Raw genomic sequence first — 20615 nt, 5'->3', positions numbered from 1 at the left:
TGGCAACGGCTAGATAGATGTCATACATCAATTTAATGTAATACGATAAATAGTTGTGGTGGGTATAGTATACATTATTTTCGGTTCCTTTTATTATATTTAAATTTAGTATTTAGTATTGAGTATATATGATATATTTTTTATTTTTTATGACATTATTAGTTAGTTTAAACATTTGATACCTTTAATTATTATGGATAAAATGCAAAGGTAATTTTTTTTTGTTAAAAATACTCGTTTTAACTTATTTTATTATAAAAATAGAGATTCAAATTAAAATATAAAAACTAAATCCAAATATAATAGAATCTTGTTATAGTTAAAAATAATAATAAAGAAAAGAATTGTACATGTATCATGAAGGAAAGCCCCTTCTGATGTTTTTTTTATATATTAAATTCATATTTTAAATGTTGTTTTTTTGTGTTATCTTCTATATTCGTTTTATAATTTATATTAAAAGTTGTTCTCTCTAAATTTTAAACAAGTAATCTCTTCTTGAGAATGAAATGCGTTTAACATTACAAATAACAATTGGTTTTTCTCTCTTTATTTTTTATAAAAATTATTAAAATTTTAATTTGTATTAAAAGAATGAGCTAATTTTTTAAAGCTCATATGAACCCTAAAACCCTAAATCTTAATAACTTTCAACCCAAGACCCAAACACCAAGTTAAGCTCTCCCTATCATTTCAATCTCATAACAGAAAAGAAAAACATGCGAGGCCCCTCCATAAAATAGTAGATTAAAATTCAACTTCAATTCATCCTAATCCCAGGTTATAACATAAGATAATCCCTATAAATAATAATAATCCCCACTTTAAATGTAAAAGAATAAAAATAAAAATTGAAATGGACCATCGAATGCGTTTTGCCATGTTAGGGTGAGAGATGAAATGCTTCGGAGGAGTTGGGAGGAAAGAAGGGGGTGGGTGGGGGACAAGATTAAAAGGATCTCGTCAGAGGCAATGATATGCCTGAGAATTTATCCCCCATGTGTCCTGCTTATATGCCTTGGAAGTTTTAACATCCTTGTCTCCCCCGTCCTCCGCTCTTCCCTCTAGTAATTTATGCCCACTTCTTCTGCTCACTTTTAACGCACAGAACTTGATTCAGATTAAACCCGAATATGGGTGATAATGCATGAGCTTCATAGACAAAGAAAGCGAACAATAAGCCAAAAGGACAACCAGGCTAATACTACTTGTGTTTAATTGGGGATGAGAAAGACAGGTTCCATAGATGATTTGGATAAGACCCAGTCCCCAGAGATTGCCCTTAAAATGCCAAAGGCAGCTAAAAGGGTCCACCACATCCAGCTTAACTCTATCTTGCCAAATGTCGTTATTCAGCTCCCATGGCCTATCCCATGCTCTGGCATTGATGTTGAAATTCACCCCTATCTAACGACCCCACCATCCCATCTTGTTTTTGCTCCAACTCCAACAAGCCAACAAAGATAAAGGAAAACACACACACATATATATGAATCCGTTGCAATCAAATGAGCCCGTTGCCGGGTCCATCTCTCACCACTATCCGACGTTGAAATTTGGCATTGATGCAGACATTTATGAGAATAATGAATGGTCCACCACCAATCTAACAAATGAGGACTCTGAGAGTTGAAAAGCCAGGCAATGCAATGCATGTCAAAGTTTAGAGGACTACAACAATAATAGACGAAAATATAATTTTTTTTCTTGTGATCCTAACAAAGACATTGAATTACAATGGGTATAAGAATTTATGGATTCTTCCATATTCATACATGTAAAGCAAACATAAAATAAATGCCAGATTATTGTTTTCTTCTCGTAATTGGAGATACAACACCAATACCGGGGAACTAATAGAAAAATTAATTAATTAATAAAGAAAAAAGACTCCAAAAAACTTAAAAAGGGACTTTAAAGTTGTTAGTCACCTAATGTTGTTGATAGCATTATCTCCACCTAGTTGGCTGGTGATAGTTCCTCCCACTATCCCCTTCACTTGTATCAGAAGCAGAGGCCCCATCGAATCGTCTTTCACCTACTTTTGCAGAGTTGCGGTTCGTTCGATGATCATCAGAACGAGAATTGGATTGTTCTCTTGCAATCCGACGTTCCTGAAAAACATGATAAAGGTAAATATATGGTTCACAAAGAAAATAATGTGAAAGCTCCCTTTCTGATGCGGTAAACTGTTGTTAATCTACGGTAAGGAAGAGGTGCTTACATCATGGAAGAGCAGATCATCAGCCTCAAGCATGTGGATAATATGCCCCATTTTTGGCCTCTTTGTCGCATCAGGATCAACGCATTTAAGAGCAACCAGCAGTACACGTTTAAGTGCTTTTGAAGCAGGCATCTCGGGTAACTTAGGGTCAACTACTTCCTCAGATTTTCGGTTTCCAACCTTGGTTTTTAACCACTCCACCAAATTCACCTGTCAGTTGGTTGCATCTTAGCAACTTCAAGAATTTAGGGTAAGCAATATAGAAGGAAATTTAATAAGTCAAGTCTAACCTCTCCTGGAGGACGGCTATAGTCAACAGGGCTTCTCCCGGAAATAATCTCCATAATAAGTATACCAAAGCTATACACATCACTCTTCTCATTCAGCATTCCAGTACAAGCATATTCTGGAGCAACATAACTGGGAAAGAAAAATGTAATTTTCCTACTTCAGGACTACATAGCATTTTGGTTACAGCTCAAGTATGCATTCATAATGGTTAAATTCAAATTTCTTTTTTTTTTTAAAAAAAAAAGAGAGAGAGAGAGCGTGCAAGAAGGCAAAATGGAATTACTAACCCAAAAGTTCCCATCACACGAGTTGTCACATAACTATTTTCAGAACACAAGAGTTTAGCAAGCCCAAAATCAGAAACTTTGGGGTTCCACTGGCGATCAAGTAGGATGTTGCTGGATTTTACATCCCGATGGACAACCTTCGGTTCAAGACCCTCATGAAGGTAGGCTAAACTGCACGTAAATAGCAATACACAATCTGAAGAAGAAATTATAAACAACTGTATATGAACCAAAGCATACAATTCTAACTAATGTACCCTTTGGCTGTTCCCACTATGATATTCATTCGTATCTCCCATGTAAGAGGACTGACATCCCCAACATCCCCATGGACCCACTGTTCCAGATTCCCATTGTCAACATACTCATATACAAGCATCCTGAACAGCAAAACCAGATAAAAAAGGTCACTTCTCTTACACTATTCAGAAAAAGAGTAGCATTTTTGTTTTCATGGTGGAAGATAATCACAGTACCTATATGCACCTTCAACACAGTATCCAAGCAATCTTACAAGATTCTTGTGCCTTACACGCCCAATTGCTTCCACCTCCACCTTAAATTCCTTCTCAGCTTGACCCCTGAAGGATTGATTCATTACTTTGTTAAGCTAATTGGTAGGCAAACCAAACTTAAATAAATGAATTAAGGGGAATAACGAAGACAAAAAAAGATTCCATAAAAGTCTAACCAAAAAGAAAAAACACATTATCGTCCAGGCCTAATAATGACTTCTTTTCCTCAAAAAGCAGTGATTTTTACACTTTACAGCACAATGTCTGACCAACCCAAGGCAAGAACTTTAAACCAGAAAAGAAAAAAAACATTGAGGCAGCTAACTGTTCACAGTTGCATGAATACATCGATTTCATGACAGAAAAAAATTTGTGTTTTTCCCCTTAGCAATCAAATTAAGTTCAAACTAATTACTATAATGAAAAACAAACCCAATCAAAGATACATAATTCGCAAAAGAACATTCATTTCAAGAAATGAAAATTATTAACAAAAAAAAAGAGGCATAATCAAATAAAAGTTTTATAAAAAAAGGGGTACCTGTTATTAAGCAAATTCTTAACAGCAACTTTAGTTCCGTCAGTTAAAACGCCACTATAAACAATTCCATAGCCACCTTCCCCAATCACATTCTCTTCACACAATCCATTGGTAGCTAATTCAAGTTCCCTCAAAGTATACCATCTTCCCCACCCAAGATGAGACACTTCCGGACCCACGCTTCCACTTCCAAACGACGCCGTCTCGCTCACACTAGCAGCGGCACTCGTCGGCCCTCTGCTTTCCCCACTGGAGAACACCACCCTGTGTTCCACTTTCCCCAAGTCAACTTGAATCTCCGGTACCGGCGGGGCGGCATGGTGGTGATCTGGTGCGGGAGGGTGATGGACTATTTCTTGGATCTCTTTGGAAATTGGCGGCGTGGGGTCCAGGTGTTGATGTCTACGAGATTTGCGGCGTGTTGTGAGGCAAAGTGAGAGAAGAAACAGAGTCAAGACTATGAGTGAGCCAAGTAGAATACCGATCACCACCCATAATCTTAACCCGAATATCGACGTCGGCTTTGATAGCTCCGTGTTAACAAATGCCGCGTCGTCCACTGACATTTCCTTTCTTTTTCAGAATTTCTTCAAACAGTTCAAGACTCCGGCAGGATTAACTACGCCGGAGAAACGACTTTCATTAAAAAAAAAAGTTTGGGAACAGGAAAAAAGAATCAAAACGAATATAATTAAAGCAAAATGGAGACAGAGAAATAGTGTTTTTTTTTTTTTTTTAGTCTCCAGTACCATACCTCTTTTTCTTTTTTAATATCTGCTGTACTTTTAAATAAGTTGTCCGAAAAAAAAAAGGCTGTCTTTTTTTTTCTTAAATTATTTGAAATTAGAAAAATATAATATTGTCTAGCTGGAATTGGATGTTTGTGTAATAAGTGAAATGACGAGATTGTCCTTTTCTTTTCTTCCTTTTTCAATATTGAGACGGCGATGACCGTTTAAGGGAAATTCTAGGACACGTGTTGGCTGGTTAAGTTATTTGGTGTATTTCATCAAACGGTAAAGATCACGAATCAGATTGCGTATGGAAGACCTACACCAGAGCTTCACGTGGTTGATGAATCAACGTTTTTAAGTAGGACCCACACGTGGCCGCACCACATTCACCCGTTTATGGAATTAATTGATTATTTTTCAATTAGTATATCTTAATTTTCGGGCTAAATTAGAAAAATATGTGGTTTTTTTAATTGCTTTTAGGTCGTTCTTTTTCCTTAAATTAGAGAAATATATTGTTTTTTTAGAGAATATAAAAGCACATCCAGCTTGGTGTGTTTTCCTGCAACGATCATTTTCCCGACAATAAATTTTTTTAAAAGAGTCAATAGTAATTTTTTTCCCTATAAATATTAGGCTATTCTATTTTTTATTCTTTTCACTCAAATTTAATTTTCTCTCTCTCTCTAAACTCTCAATTCTCTCAACTCTATTAATTTCTCAATTTTTGTTTGAAATTTTCCTATACACTTTATTTAAAGATACTATAGTTTTATTTAATTATTTTGTATATTCATTTCGATTAATTTTTCACGAATGACAAACTTTCTAATTCGTTTTGACGATAAGCAAATTTCCATTGCTCAAGCAATAATGTTAAGAACAATTTTAAATTTCGTTATTTTCAATTAAGTTAAATTTGAAATTTTTTAATTTTTAAAATATTTTATTTTGTCAATATAAATGGGCGAATGATTGTGTTTTGGAAGGGTTCATACATAATTTGTCAAAGAGCGTAGACATTGAAATTCGTGGTTATTTGCAAGACGCGAGATTCTTACATTCGTCTCATATGCTTGAGCGTTACAAATTGGATCCTACACTCATCAGCGTGTTGGTAGAAAGATGGAGACTCAAGACACATATATTCCTTCTTCCATGTAGTAAGTGTACAACCACATTCTATAGCAGTTCGTCTGGTGGAGGCTATGTAAAGTTACTGTTTGGTGTGTAAGTTGGTTAAGTCGAAGGTAAAAATTGAGTAAGTTAGTGAAATATTTGTTTTTGATTGGGTAGTGTATTCTATGGGATTCATCATTTGGCAAACTCCAGGATTTGGCGAACTCTAGGGTTTGGTGGACTCTTCTGTTTAGCTATCCACCCACCCAAATGTTTTGGGCGAACTCATTAGTTCGCAGCTCGATAGATTTGTTTTCGTGTTTAGTATATATTACGATGGTTTGGTTAGTAATGTTGGGGTTTAGTTGAGACCTAGTTAGAACTAAACTAGGGTATGATTAGATTCTTAATTATTTTTTTTTCAAAATTCTAGAACGATCGTGGAATCTTCTGACTTTCCACTAAGTTTTGCTCTTGTATTTCTATGTTATATAAGGATATCTAGTTGGCATGTTTTTGCGTTTTTGCTTCTGCTTCTTCTTCTTCCTTGCTTTTTTCGCTAAACCTTTAGAAATTTCTAAGTTGAAATTAATAACGAGGAGTTTCCAGTATCTAGCTGACATCATTGTTAGTACCAATTTATTAGTAGTTTCTAGTAAATCCGTAGGTTATTATTGAAGGAATTTATGTATTTAAAGTAACGCATGCATAGGTTTTAGAACTATTCGTGAGGAAGGAAACTTCCTAATTCTAGGTTGCATGCAACCGATTCATGCATACATGTTAAATTTCAGTAGTTTAATGATTTGGTAGACATAATTGTCTCTCTTTTTAGCTCGAGAAGCTAACAAAATTCCAAACAACAAGGGCAAAAGACCTGCTAAGTAAATTACTGTATTAGGCTTTCTGGTGAGTTCCTTCTTACTTCCTTATGTTATAAAATTATTTTCCTGTATAGCTATTTAAGGTAAGTGTTTCCTCTCAATAATGTAGTGTATGGTATCTGGTTATGGTGGTATTAAACCAAAGTTGTCAAGGTGAGTATGGTTAGTTCATGTTTTGAGATAAAATACCCTTTTTTTCCGCGCGAGCCAGCATCATCTGTATATGAAACGCGATTGTAAACTTTCAATTATATAGATTTTTTATAGTTGTTTGTATCACCTTTTTACTTATAATTTATGTTAATCCCTAGTATTTAGACATTTAATTGGGTGATTTTTGTTCATATTGAGACAATGGGCATAATTTTAGTAAAGTATGCAAATTTATGGATTTATGTATTAAATTTTGCATAATTTAACTATCTTATGTTACATAGTAATTTTTGTGCTTTAATTGTTGTAGTGGGACCATTGAATTAATAATTGTGGAAGCTTATTCAATACAAACATGGACATGAGTTATACTCCACCTCAATTGGACGACAAATACAACAAATTGAGTCAAGAGAAGTCAATTTGATCCAGTTAAAGTTGTCTTGTTGAAAAGAGTAAGTTTGATAGTTATTTGGGTCACAAAACTGTCAAAGTAGGGGGAAAGTAGTCCAATTTGGCTAAGGCATCAAGAGCAATCCAAATTAGCTTTGGAATAATTAATTTGGAAGTCCATGTACTTGTGAGAAAAATTAAAAATTAGCCCTTAACTAATACCCAAGAAACTGTCCAACCCTTTGCATGAAATCAAGCATGAATCAAGCAACTACCAACCTCTTCCTCCACATTCTATGGCTGATTAAGAAATAGAGCATTTCAAGGGATCTCCATGCTATTTTCAGCAAACTCCCTAACCATCCCTCTACTATAAATACCACTCATCATTTCTCATTTCAAGCATCCCTTATTCATCTCTCATTCACATTCCTATCATATTTTTCTTCCCTCCTTTCCACACATAAGCCATCCATTTCTCCACCTCCCTTAAATAACATTTCCCTTGAGGAAAATCGCTCTTGGCCGCCTACTTTGAGGAGCATTTTGCAAATGAGCAATTACGAGAATCAAAGGAAGTTGCCACAATTAGTCTTCAGAGAATCATTAAAATCATCAAAAGTTTCTTCTTTCTTATTCTTTAATTTTGTTCTTAGTTATTCAACATGTTTGCAAATTATTATGATGTTTTTCCATTGACAATAATGACTTAATTTTGTTTAGCTAGAATAACTGTAATGACTGAATAAATTCATTTAATTCATGTTTATATTTTTTTGTGCCTCGGTTGTTCATACTTCCAATTAAAATCATTATGTATATGTTTGAATGTATTAGAATTAGTTAGTCAGATGATAACTAATGGAAACGATAATTAGAAGGTGCATGCTTAATTTATATCTTAATAAGAATAAATTATGGATTCGTAATAGACTAAGAGAACTTATTACCTTGCATAACTTTAGGTTTATGTGATTAAATTGTTTTAAATCTAATCCTTCCCTATTACTTCACATAAATTCTAAGGAATTCTTAGTTAAATTATGACATTGGTTTATACATATTTTTCTAAATATAAGATTCAATTGAACTTATATGAGATTCCTAGTTAATGAACGATCGGGTTGCCATGGAATATTTTCGGAACATTGTTAAACATGATGAAAATGAATTGAGTCAAGTGTTGTAATTGTTCTAGCTTATCTATGTTATTGTTGTTGAACTTGTGAAATTGCTGCTAAACCATCACCTTGCATTTTATTTCATCTCATTTGCATTTAGGTTAATTTGCATCTAGTTAATTAATTTAATTTTAACATCAATCACTTCAAAATTAGTTTTTTTTACTAACTGGTAAATTCATAATTTTTCAATTATTTGATTAACAGATACAGTCTCTGTGGAGACAATAACTCTTTTACTTACTTATTACTTGATAACAACTGTGTACACTTACACAAAACTACGCGTTACAGTGATATGTGATAAAAGAGAAGGAGATATGTTTGTGATGTCTCCGGTAGGGTAACTATATTGCAAATTGGACTAACAGATCATGGGAAAACATGTTCAGCTAAACAAAAATTATATAAAGAGTTATAGGGTAGAGTATATGCATATGAATATGACTGATTAATATGATTCTGACTCTGAATTCTGGGTCTGAGACTGGCACGAGTATAAATCACGTGAAAAGCATGCACATTATATTAAGTTATGGTTTAATAGGCGGATAATGTCTGCCTATAAGCCATGTTACAAATTGAGTCCGTTTAAGAATTGTGAACGCCATTGGGCGTATTATGATTAGTATGTCTGAACCTCTTTAATAGGTTGAATATTATTATGGGTATTAATGTTGGTCTACTAGTGGTATTCCTGAATATTGTTTGTGTTTTCTTTATTTATGGAACTCATTAAGTTCGTTTGAACTCACTCTGTTATCCTTTCCATCTCAAGCGTGTTAATAGAAGAAAGAGATTCTGTAGAAAGAGACTACACCAGAGTTACTGTTGATAGTGACCACTTGCCTATTTTTGTATCATGTATGACTGTTAGGAAGGGTGGCATGTAGTTCTATTTTGTAACCAACTTTTTTTAATAATTTACAACTGTTTCCAAGACACTGTTTTATGAGAACTTTTACAAACTCTGGAAGTATATGTTTAATCTAGTGAATTATGATTTATGATATTGTCTTTTAGACATATACACCAAAATTGTTTTGAATGTTGTTTAATCGCCAATGATGTAATTGGAACTTTCACATGAGAAATAATTATTGTGCGTTTTATATAACCCTAGCAACTTTCATAAGGCTTCTGCCAAATATTTGTCTAAATATGTTTTACTTAGCATATTATTGATTTGATTGTTTTGTTATTGTTATATTGGAGTTTACACCAAATTTGTGGTATACGCCGAGACCTTAAAGCTTTTAAAAATTCTAAATGTTTTTTTGTCAAATTCATTTGGTTTTGTAACACCTCTAACCTGTCTTCGTTGTTGAATTAGGGTTACGGAGTATTACCAAGCAATTCCAAACAATTTATATCAAAACATATATTATTAACGTCATTCATTAGTAATTAATGAAGACTCATTAAAAATCGATAAAAAATAAATAATCGGGTTTTAAATTGGAACTTTTAGGTCTTAAAAATTAGTTTAGAAATAATTTGGGACTAATTTGAAACAAAACAGAGATTTTAAGAAAAAGTTACAAAAATGTGAAAACAGGGGTTACACGACTGTGTGGCCAGCCTGTGTAACAATCGATCAAAGGACACATGGCAGTGTCCCTGCCCGTGTCCTCACCTCTGTAACTCACTAAGTAGGGTCATACGGTCGTGTCACAGGCCGTATGCCTCTCTAACTTGCCACTCACGGTTGTGTGCCAGGTCGTGTAACTCACTAACTTAAAACACTAGAAATTTACAAATGACACACGGTTGTGTCGCCAGGTCGTGTGTGTCACACGGCCGTGTGACAGCTCGTGTCCTAGGCCGCATGCACCAAATTTTACCCAAAAACTATGTCATTTTAAGACTAAACCATACCTATTCAATCATTCCAATTATACACACATTCAATAGACCTAAGTACTATTCCAACACATCAAAACATACCAAAACAATCAACCTATTATATCTAACTAATATGCTCTTCAAAGGCACCACATATATATACTAAACATTAAATCTCAAAATGATTAAAAGACCTCCTTATAAGACATTAAGCAAACAAGCTTTACACTATGATTAAAACCACTTCATTCAACAACTAAAACATCAAGATGTTCATCTATGCATTATGTATGTATCCTTGTTTCATTAATACAAAAAACATCCTAAGGAAAACACACATCCCATTAATGAACTACATCTATCAACATTTAAGAACTAAAGATTTATCTATATATACATGCCACTACTCAAAAGATACAGAAACTACCAACTTAGATGGATAGTCTGAGTTAGTTGGTTGATCCTTCCAGTATGTCAACAACTATTATCTACAAAACAATCCACAAAACTCATAAGCCAGCATAGCTTAGTAAGGACATAGTATAACATTTAATCAAAATACAATTAGACATGGGTCACATAAATACCAGAATAAAATCAGGAGCATGTATATGCTTTCAGAAGTACCGAAGTACAATCAAGGGCACGTATGTGCATTTAGGGGTACCGAAGTACAAATAGGGGCATGTATGTGCATCTAAGGGTACTGAAGTACAAATAGGGGCACGTATGTACATTTAAGGGTACCAAAGTACAAACAGGGGCACACGTGTGCATTCAGGGGTATCGAAGTACAAACAGGGGCACATATGTGCATTCAGTAGTATTGAAGTACAATCAGGGGCACGTATGTGTATTCATACAATAATTATCAATAAACATAATAATTATGAGCAATAATATAAAAATACAAGTAGAATTTCATTTACATATTGAAATACAAATATGTGTCTTTGTTAAATTCTAATGTAAATTATATGCAATTTTTCATATATAATATTTGGTATGAAATATGTAACTTTGGATAGGTACCTTTATCGAATTAGTGAATTATTAATGTACAGAGACTAGATCGCAAAAATGATAAAAGTTCAATCACCAGATTAATTGTAATTAGTATTTAAAGTAATGTTTAAAGTAGCAATTTTTCCAATATATGAAAGTTAGTAGACGATGACAAATACAAATGAAAAGCAACAAAAAAGGAAATAATAGATTTTGTACAAAAAAAAAGCATTGCAATTAATTTTATATCGCAAAAAAATAAATACTAGTGATGTTGAGGCCTTAATGAATCCCTTAATATGAAACATGTTACCTTCGTATGGCTTAGGTTTCTATAGTACCTACATAACCTTTGTTGGTTGTCCCTCTCCCGAACATCTATATTGGTGTATATTTGAATGGAAATTGGGCGACCTTTCGGGATGCGACGCAAGTTCATGCTCGGGGCCAACTTGAACAGGGTACTAGACACTAGCGACCAGATACTCTCATCTGAAACGGATAAGAATTATACCTCCATACATTGTGCATGTGTTTCAGTTTGTACACATCTTTAATATAAGACTTGTACTCAATTTGTACATTAGCACATGTGGCAATTACATGTGCGTATGAGAATCGAAGTGCCTAGAATCTTCTATAATCGCATGTCCCTTCTGGTAGGTCAACACGATATGATGCCCTTGACATGTCTTAGTCGGGCCTAGCATACTCCGTGGCCCAAAATCTCATATTTGGACACTAGTGACGCAATACATATATAGTGTTCACTCTTTCTACATTTTGTTTAATTTCTTTCATGACTTCCTTGCACCAAACGTCACCACCCGCTATTTCCCCAGCATATGTTGCCGTCTGTTTTGGAAATAAGGCAGCCAAATGAAAATATGTTTATTTAGCAGTCGAGGTTATTGGCAAATGACACGTCCACTTCAGTACGAAATTGATACATTCGGCTAGGTTCGTTGTCATGTACCTGTACCGTATAACCCCATCATACGATTGTGTCCACTATTCGAAGGGTATGTTGGCAAAGTAGTCTGCACTGGCGCTGTTGATAGTGTACAAGTTATCCAACATATCATGGAAACGATGTTGGACGAGCTCGTACCCGTCGAGAAAAGTATACCTATGAATGCAAACAATATACTCTATATATGGTTTAGAATAATTGCGGAAGTAGTGGAAACTACGTACCTATTTCAATGCATTAATCTCATTTAATTTCCAATAGCTATTTTGAGTGGTAGTTGGAGCTGAAATGTCTTATACAGTACCTATGGTGGGTGTGATCCCAAAGGCTACCATATCGCTTAATAGCGGCCAAAATTTCGGTTCCCCTGTCGGATATGACATATATATCGGGCTGCAGGCAAACACAATGGCACAATCAAAGAAAGAAATCTCAATCATCTACTTTTTCAGAAGGAGTTATTGCAAATGCTATCGGCAGAATCCTCCTATTACCATCATGGGCAACGAACATTAACAACTGATGTTCATACCTCCCGTATAGCCAGATGCCATCAATTTGCACCAAAAGCTTGTAGTGTTGGAAAGCTTCCTTACATTGATCAATGGTACAAATGAATTAGTGGAATACTCTTTTCTTAGGGATCAAACGACCACTGAAGTATGTTGGGTGCATTTCTAAATCGGTTATGGAACCTGGTACGTATTGGTCAAGTACTTGATACCATTGCCACAAATTGTAGTATGACCTGTCCCAGTCGTGATACAATTTAACCATAACCTTTTGTTTTACGATCCATGCCTTGTAGTATGATGGTGTGTAATCGTACTGGCAATCAACATAAGGACGAGAACCGTGAGACTTACTTTCACCATAAGTAGAATTATGTCAGATATCATGTCACAGCTTGGCCTCGGATGATCCTGACTTACACTTGCAAATTACGAGTTAAATTTACGCAATTGGAAAAAACGAAGACCCCGGTTAGGTTACATTTTGTCCAAAAATCGGGGGATCGCATTGTGCACCTATTGCAACATAAGTATGTGGACTGGAATACTTATTTATCATCAACAATCCCATCTTCTTTCGAAAAGATGCCATGATTTTCCATTTGCACCTTCTGTCGTGCATTGCACACTTTCCCTTGAATTTCTTTGAACGAAATTTTGTGACGTGATAGTTCACGCCATTCTTAAAGTTGTACTGTTTCAGTGCAGTAAGAAAAATATCATTAAAAGTATTGCTTGGTGAGCTAATGATATAATTTCATTAATTTCTTTTAAGGAATAATTATAATTAAATTTAGGGTAAAGTATAGAAATGATCACTTTAAGTATTGCTCGCGTTCTATTTGGTCACTGAACTTTTAAGTTATTCTATTTTGGTCACTAAAATATGCAAAATCAAATATTTTGGTCACCATGTTAATAGCCATTTGAAATTTAATGGAAGTGCTAACGTGGCTTTCTTTATTGGTATAATAAAAAATTGAGCCCTTTAATGTTTACATATTCTATCAATTTGATCCTAAATACAAAAAAATCAACAAATTAACCCTCAATGTTTACAAAGTTTATCATTTTAACTCAAATTCTAAAAAATCAATAAACTTACCCTTCAACAAATTTTAATTTCTTAAAATTTACATACGAAAATAATATATCAAAATAATAGCTTGATGCTTATTTCGATTATTCAATCATAATTTCTTGTAAAAAAATCATAAATTTGTTATCATAGTTTTTCTTTTGGACAAGATAAAATAATGTCAATATTGCAATTTCATGTTTCATCGCATGCGGTCCAATAAAGGTAACAAATGGGAATTGAATTAAAAGTATACAGAAATATAACAAAATCACAGCAATGGTGCTGCAATTTTTGGAACATGTACAAGTAGAGGCGAAGGATTAAGATGGTGTTTTAAGGGAGGTTTTTTTTTTTTTGGGGGGGGGGTGGTGGTGGTTGGTTGTGGTTACCCAATAGCTTCATCTCTTCTTATTTGTTCTTTTCGAGCCTTTCTAACATCAGTATCATTAGCATTTCTTGCCACAACTAGGTGATATGGCTTGAATCTCCTCTTTGGAGCACCACAAACTGCAAAATCCCATTCAAAAACACAACATTTGGATTTTCACTTGCCCAGCTAAAAAATCAAAATGTCATTTTTGTAAATGTTGAGCATTCAATTTGTTGATTTTTTTAGAATTTGAACTAAAATGATAAATTTTGTAAATATTGAGAACTAAATTGTTGATTTTTTTATACTTAGGATCAAATCGATAGAATATATAAATATTAGAGGGTTAAATTTATTATTGTACCAATAAAAAAAGTCCACGTTAACACTTTCCTCAAATTTAAAACAATTGTTAACATTTAAGGACCAAAAAAATTTAATTTTAAATAGTTTAGTGACCAAAATAAAACACGAGTAATATTTTAATGACTATTTTTACACTTTACCTATAAATTTATTTTTAAATAAATGATATCGTTTAATACATTCAGTAATCATATGCATCAATTAAGCAAATATTATGCGATAACTTAATTTTTTATATATATAATTCAGTATATATATTCATTAACCTTTATTAATGCGTCCTGTTTACCAAATTTTGGTATTTAAAATAGAGAAAAAAACTAATATTTAGTCCCTGAAATCATCAATATTTTTATATTAATCACAGATTTTTTTTCATATTAATGTTGGAACTTTTTTTACAATTTAATCTTTAAATTTGGATTCGATTAATGTATGATAATATACACTTTAAAATTGTATCATGTTATCACTTAAAAAATATTTTAAATATTTTTAAAATTATTTAATATATAATTTTTATATTTTTTAGATTTTATTTAAAAAATTATAAGTGATAATGTCATAATCTCATAATACCTTAAAAAAATTTATTAGGTTGAAGAACTAAAATTACTTTATCCCTTAAAAAATAAAATGCAAGTTGATGGAAAAAGGTGGATTGAAAATAATGGTAAGTGAGTGGACAACCAAACATTATATCACATTACATTACATAATGTTGAATAGTTCAGAAAACTTTTTAGTTTTGGTGGGTTAGGGATCGGCTATTTCACCAAGTCTTGTTGAAGCTTTTTTGGGAATATATGCACAAGGATGAAAACCAAAATTGAAAACATTAAATTAATAGCACCCACTTGAAAATGGACATCCCATCATTAACTACAACTAAACTTGCAATGCTTTTATTAATTGTCACTAATCTTAACCAGATCAGAAACTAGAGAATTATGAACTCTGGTTCTACAGGAATTCCCTAAGTTTTAACACAAATTCCAAAGATGGGGAAATACAAAGGAGCATACTAATCAAAGCTATTTTCTGGCTTCCCAACCACCTACTCTCCCCTCTTATTTTGTTTAGTTCCTTCCTGTGCTTTGTTAGTGAAACATGATACACAATAGGGAGATGAAGAAATGAAATGAGATAATTCAAACCCAGTTAAGCTGGGATGCTTGTCCTCTTAGGGTCATGTTCATCAGCCGCTGGAGGATGTGACTAGTGCGATAAGCAGAGAGTACCTAAAGGATCTGTATTCATAGAACATGTTTTACATTAAGCAGAATGAATTGCCACTAATTTTGCAGCTCACGCAGTTGACTTGTGGCTCATTGACATGTCTATATTTCATCTTCCTTTTACCTATTAGTGACAGAGAGAGTGGATATGAGATCATCATGCTGCATCAGCATTATCATAATGTTTGACTACTTCAACCTCAAGGCCCAATATAACAGTAAACTAAGCTGCCAGAGGCCCTCAAACACTTTAACCCTTCCTTCAAAAATTATATATTCACGGGTACTACTATATAAATCATGTTTAACAACCCTCTTTTTGGTTACTAAGACAATTGCATGAACCAGAATACTTAAACACAATAAAAGTAGAGGGTTTCCATCATTGATAGAAGATAGGGGAGGTGGATTAATACTTTTTGAGTAACAAACGGATTACTTTGTTGTTTTTTAGATTTTCTAGCATGTACTATAATTAACAATGTCTTATAAATAATAATGGAAAAAGGGAGTTACCCATGAAGAAGCGTTGAAGCTCTGGAACTAAAGCGAAAGGTGGTAACCAAGAAGGGTTATATTGTTAGAAATAGGAGAAATAGACATGAACAAGCTTTATGAGGAAAAGTATGAAGAAATCTAGAAAGTGAAGAAATAGATTCCAGCTAGAAAGGGAAAAAAAATAGAAGAGCGTATATACGTCAGCTTCCCCGTACGGAAAAATATATTGTATCAATTGTGTATGTACATATACATATATGCATGCACGGGTATTGGAAGAAATTCAGTTACAAGTTCCAAGAGAAGGATCTGTTTCTTCATTATGGTTTAACCTCAGCCTTGCCGGAAGGTTGAGACATCATCCATCAGGAATCCTTCACCTTTGATCCTTTCCCAACAAAGATTGGTGCATTCATGGCTCCATCCCTGCTGCTCATGGGAAATTATCCAGTTTTCTATGTCATGGGTAACTTGCATGATCACATCAGCTACAGTACACATGCTTTTTAAGCATATAATAATACTAGCTAACATCCTAGCTACCTTCTCCTTATATGTAGAAAAGATAAAAGCTTGCACAATTATGGCAACAACCTAGCGTTTGGATTGTTAAGGAGAGAAATAAAGTACATTACTATGTCTGAGTGAGGCTCATCATGTTGAGCAGGAGGAAGATAAGCTAAGAGGTTTTCTTACACATAGGGTTCAGCTGTTTTTTCTCTTAAGCCAGAATCCTCGAGTAGGCTTCAGAAACTGCTTCAACAGTGCCATTTTGGGAACATTCCAGTACTCCACGAGCCTGAAATGATTCCAGAAAAGGATAGGTAAGTTAGTAAGGTAAGTATAAGACAGTGAAAGTAAATATTCCCCAATTCTCCTCATTACTTGTTACCTGCATACTTTTCCAGAGCGTGCATCAAAAAAATACTCTGTATATCCAGTAGCTGCAAAGAATGTTAAAGCATTAAGCAAGCATGTGGATTCATATTGATGTGATGTCTTCAATGCCTGCGACCCGTACTGAACATGCCACCAAAAGTACCAATTACATACCAGAAAGAATAGGCCTCCAAGGAAATGACATTACACAACTAAATCGCCAGTGTCCCACTCCTTTGTTCTGCATGACAACATAAAGAAAAGTTGTTCATAGTTAGGTTACATTGATGATGGTAGCAAGTAATGACACAAGTAGTGCAAATCCCACTGACCTCGAAGTCCTCCCAGTTCATAAGTTTCATATTTGACTTCTCAATGAGAGATCCGAAGTTGGTGCAGTTCCTTTTGAAACGCCGAAGCCCTTTGAAGGAACCAGCTGGATCAGCGAACTCACAATCCTCTTCGTATGCATCAAGTGTAAGTTGCCCTGATTTCAACACAAAGATATTTATAGCTATTTCCTTCCTGGGATAATGAATGGGGGCCATCAAATTGTACAGACCAAAGTGATTTTGAGTGGATTTACTGAGCTTTGATTTTCATGTACCAGTGACAAAATATGATCTTTCAAAGTCATCTTTGATGGTTTGAACGACTGCAGTACGATCAATAGCTCCTGACCCATCTAAGCCAAGCTTAAGGTCTTTCTGGGCAGCTTCTTCAACCTTTGAGGATGACCGGAGATAAGAAGCAGCAATACCCAAAAGCTCGGAACCATACCAGGCTGCCTTGAGAAGAACATTTTCGGGTGCAGATTCTTGTGTGGCGGTGGGTAAATTGCTCTTGGAGTTTTCTCCGTTGCATCTAATTGTGTATACGTTGCGGCCATAGTTTTGCCGGAGAAGGATGCACTGATGCTGTGACTTGACGTGGGGAACGGTGGAAGCGAAGGAAGGGATGACCGCCATTTCAGAGTTGAGGATTCGTGACTGCAAAGACTAAAAGCTGTTTCTTTTAAATATCTCGGTCCTCAGTGAACGATGGCCACAGAAACATCTCCACACAAAATTCCAGAAAATTGAGAAATAAAAGTAACATAATTACGACAGCAAGCAATGGATCCAGGGCTTGAGCTCTTGGTTTCCATATTTTCTTGGCTATATAGAACGGGCCGCAAGTTATCGAATTTTTCTTTTTGCTTGGTGCAAATTATGAAAATAATATGATCATGGCCACCAAAGCCCAATGCATGCAATTTAACATTGGATTTGAGTTAAATTTAATTGACGTTGAACCTCAGCCGAGTAACAAGGCTACAAACAGGAAGGGTACCCTGAAGTTAAGCTGAGTAGAAACTGTAATTTCGGGAAAAAGAAAATTGATAAATGATAAAATCTTTTACATTGAACTCAGTAGTCAGTACAGAATCGAATCCCAGATTGGAACTACCCTAAACGATGATATATTACAACCAAATCACCTGCATTTAATCATTCTTTAGGGCATACCTTCACAAAATGATGCAATGCACAATTTAACAACAAAATGGTACAAACATCTTTTTTGCCCTTTAGCAGGAGGAAACTCTCATCTCCGGCCACCCTTGGCACCCTTGGCACCCTTCTTGTCAAAGTGGTGAGCCCTCAGCTTCTTCTTGCGCTGTTGGGCTGCAGGACCACCACCACCACCACCTTCTCTAAAAGGCATACCCATTAGGGCCAATAGCTTCTGGCCTTCCTTATCGGATTTGGCTGTTGTCGTGATGCAAATATCCATTCCTCTCGGTTTACCAAGTGCATCAAACCTGATCTCCGGGAACACACTCTGTTCACGAATTCCGACACTGTAGTTTCCATGTCCATCAAAACTATTAGGATTTAAACCCTGGAAATCCCTCGTCCTAGGAAGCCCCAAGTTAATGAGCCGATCTAGGAATGAGTACATAACCTGTCAAATTAGCCACCAACCATACAGCAAATGGTTTCAGCATTTAAATATGCAAAAGAAAAACGTAATTCTGTTAACAAGATGTCAAATCAATGCAACAAAGAGAACTAACCCTAAAGAAATAAGTTGCGAGCTCAATATTACAGCACAATGACAAGTGATTCACACAAATATACAACTGATAGAAAGACTTTAAACCACATATTTGGGTAGGTTAAGTCAAGGAGCATAGCATATTTAAGATCTCCTTTTCCTTTACTCCCCCTTACAACAGATCTGCTATGGTGGAATGTGTATTGGTCACAATCATAACAATATACATACTTTATCATCTAAAGAATTCATAATATCTTGCAGTACCAGTGTTTCTAAGCACATTTAAGCAAATGTAACATCAAATCTTTCACTGACTGTCAAAGAAGAGGATGTTGCTCTTGCCTGTTATATCTGCAATTACAATCAGCTGTGTACTACCGCTATTAGTCCATGTCAAATCCAAACCACAATTGCTTTACTGGTAATACTTCTTTTACCAAAAAGCAATGCTAATGTGGGGATTAGCTCAGAAGCAAAGAATTATATAGGAAAAACAAACACTGCACACAATTATACATTCAAATTTCAGTAATGGGAATAAAGTAAGCTTACATTTCCTCTAAGAGTAACGGCGATTCCAAGTGGTTGACCTTCCCGTATCTTGAAAGTAGCAATAGAATTCCTGGCTCGCGTCTTCACAGGTCTTTGCCCCGTTATCAATGCCATCTCGTTCATTGCGGCTTCCAAGCCTTTCGCGTTCTGGGCAGCATCTCCAATCCCACAATTCACCACAATCTTTTCAAGCTTTGGAACCTACTAACCCAGAATCCCCACATTCCAAAACCTTAATACATAAGAAGCAAAAACTATATAAGAAATTAAGTCCATTATTAATTTACCTGGTGAATATTGGTGTACTTGAACTCTTCTTTAAGCAAAGGAATAATTTTGTCTAGGTAAGTAGTTTTGAGACGGTAGGGTTTTTCGGCTTCCGATTTATCCACCAACACAATCTCTCCCGTTGCCCTCACCGAAACGACGCCGGCGTATCCATTTCTGGGGTTAGCGTAGGGCAGGCGCGCGGAGAATGGTGGTGCAAGGAAAGGGGAGGGGCCGTGGAACGAGGAGGATGTGGACTGTAAGAGCGAAGGAGACGCCATGAAGAAACAAGTTGGGATTGGGTTTTTCAGCTAGACGCTTATCCAGAAACCGATTACGTGTGGAGCTTCGAATGATAGAGGTTTATGCGTTCTGGAAAATAGCATCGCTATTTGATTTATTTACGAGAATGCCTCTCCTTCAAGTAGTATGGTATAAACCGGATGACCCGACCCGAATGCTCGGCCGAAATGTGAGAGAGTTTCGATAAAAATATAAGCCCAAAAAATGGGCTGGAACATAAAATAAGTCTTATTTAAAAAATGGGTCGGGCCTCTGGTAAGGTATTTTTGGCTTTGGCTTGGCCCGAATTCACTAAAAGACAAAAAAATTCACTTTTCTTTTTGTTTTTGAATGTTATTTTCATGTTGTTTTCTTCCTATTT

At 35.1% G+C, this 20615-nt stretch overlaps 3 protein-coding genes across 5 annotated transcripts; all 3 read right to left on the bottom strand.

The window, feature by feature from the left end:
• Positions 1-740: 740 nt before the first annotated feature.
• Positions 741-4653, bottom strand: LOC107955270 (probable serine/threonine-protein kinase At1g01540). 2 transcript variants are annotated; one of them, XM_016891012.2, is made up of 8 exons: positions 3859-4653; positions 3279-3383; positions 3060-3182; positions 2803-2973; positions 2515-2644; positions 2225-2434; positions 1932-2114; positions 741-1622 (listed from the first exon to the last, which is right to left on the bottom strand). In XM_016891012.2, the coding sequence occupies exons 1-7, from the start codon at positions 4422-4424 to the stop codon at positions 1950-1952; spliced, it is 1470 nt and encodes a 489-aa protein (XP_016746501.1). In that variant the 5' UTR covers positions 4425-4653; the 3' UTR covers positions 741-1622; positions 1932-1949. The 2 variants fall into 2 exon arrangements, with proteins under 2 accessions (XP_016746501.1, XP_016746499.1); XM_016891010.2 differs by lacking the exon at positions 741-1622 and having other exon boundaries at positions 1684-2114.
• An 11753-nt stretch (positions 4654-16406) lies between these two features.
• On the bottom strand, positions 16407-18314 carry LOC107955269 (uncharacterized). Of its 2 annotated transcripts, XM_041118105.1 has the most exons (6): positions 17697-18221; positions 17422-17576; positions 17264-17330; positions 17103-17154; positions 16907-17009; positions 16407-16639 (listed from the first exon to the last, which is right to left on the bottom strand). In XM_041118105.1, the coding sequence occupies exons 1-5, from the start codon at positions 18055-18057 to the stop codon at positions 16916-16918; spliced, it is 729 nt and encodes a 242-aa protein (XP_040974039.1). In that variant the 5' UTR covers positions 18058-18221; the 3' UTR covers positions 16407-16639; positions 16907-16915. The 2 variants fall into 2 exon arrangements, with proteins under 2 accessions (XP_040974039.1, XP_040974038.1); XM_041118104.1 differs by having other exon boundaries at positions 16407-17009; positions 17697-18314.
• Positions 18315-18467: 153 nt separating this feature from the next.
• LOC107955268 (50S ribosomal protein L5, chloroplastic) lies at positions 18468-20452 on the bottom strand. The gene is made up of 3 exons (XM_016891008.2): positions 19972-20452; positions 19685-19885; positions 18468-19036 (listed from the first exon to the last, which is right to left on the bottom strand). Exons 1-3 carry the CDS (start codon positions 20230-20232, stop codon positions 18677-18679), a joined length of 822 nt encoding a protein of 273 aa, XP_016746497.2. The 5' UTR covers positions 20233-20452; the 3' UTR covers positions 18468-18676.
• Between the last annotated feature and the right edge of the window lie 163 nt (positions 20453-20615).

This window comes from Gossypium hirsutum, chromosome A07, assembly GCF_007990345.1.
Source record: "Gossypium hirsutum isolate 1008001.06 chromosome A07, Gossypium_hirsutum_v2.1, whole genome shotgun sequence".
In the NCBI taxonomy this organism is placed as follows: domain Eukaryota; kingdom Viridiplantae; phylum Streptophyta; class Magnoliopsida; order Malvales; family Malvaceae; genus Gossypium; species Gossypium hirsutum.
The sequence above is the reverse complement of the archived record's forward strand: the minus strand, read 5'-3'. Positions and strand labels throughout refer to the sequence as shown.

Bases quoted from the DNA above. Each gene is read 5' to 3' on its own strand.
- LOC107955269 (XM_041118104.1), bottom strand. From the start codon at position 18,057: ATGGCGGTCATCCCTTCCTTCGCTTCCACCGTTCCCCACGTCAAGTCA. The intron at 17,577-17,696 runs GTACATGAAAAT...TGTTGAAATCAG, and splicing joins AAGATCATATTTTGTCACTG to GGCAACTTACACTTGATGCA. The intron at 17,155-17,263 runs GTATGTAATTGG...CATTCTTTGCAG, and splicing joins TTGGAGGCCTATTCTTTCTG to CTACTGGATATACAGAGTAT.
- LOC107955268 (XM_016891008.2), bottom strand. From the start codon at position 20,232: ATGGCGTCTCCTTCGCTCTTACAGTCCACATCCTCCTCGTTCCACGGC. The intron at 19,886-19,971 runs GTAAATTAATAA...CTGGGTTAGTAG, and splicing joins AGTACACCAATATTCACCAG to GTTCCAAAGCTTGAAAAGAT. The intron at 19,037-19,684 runs GTAAGCTTACTT...CTAATTTGACAG, and splicing joins CCGTTACTCTTAGAGGAAAT to GTTATGTACTCATTCCTAGA.
- LOC107955270 (XM_016891012.2), bottom strand. From the start codon at position 4,424: ATGTCAGTGGACGACGCGGCATTTGTTAACACGGAGCTATCAAAGCCG. The intron at 2,435-2,514 runs GTTAGACTTGAC...ACCAACTGACAG, and splicing joins ATAGCCGTCCTCCAGGAGAG to GTGAATTTGGTGGAGTGGTT. The intron at 2,115-2,224 runs GTAAGCACCTCT...CATGTTTTTCAG, and splicing joins ATGATCTGCTCTTCCATGAT to GAACGTCGGATTGCAAGAGA.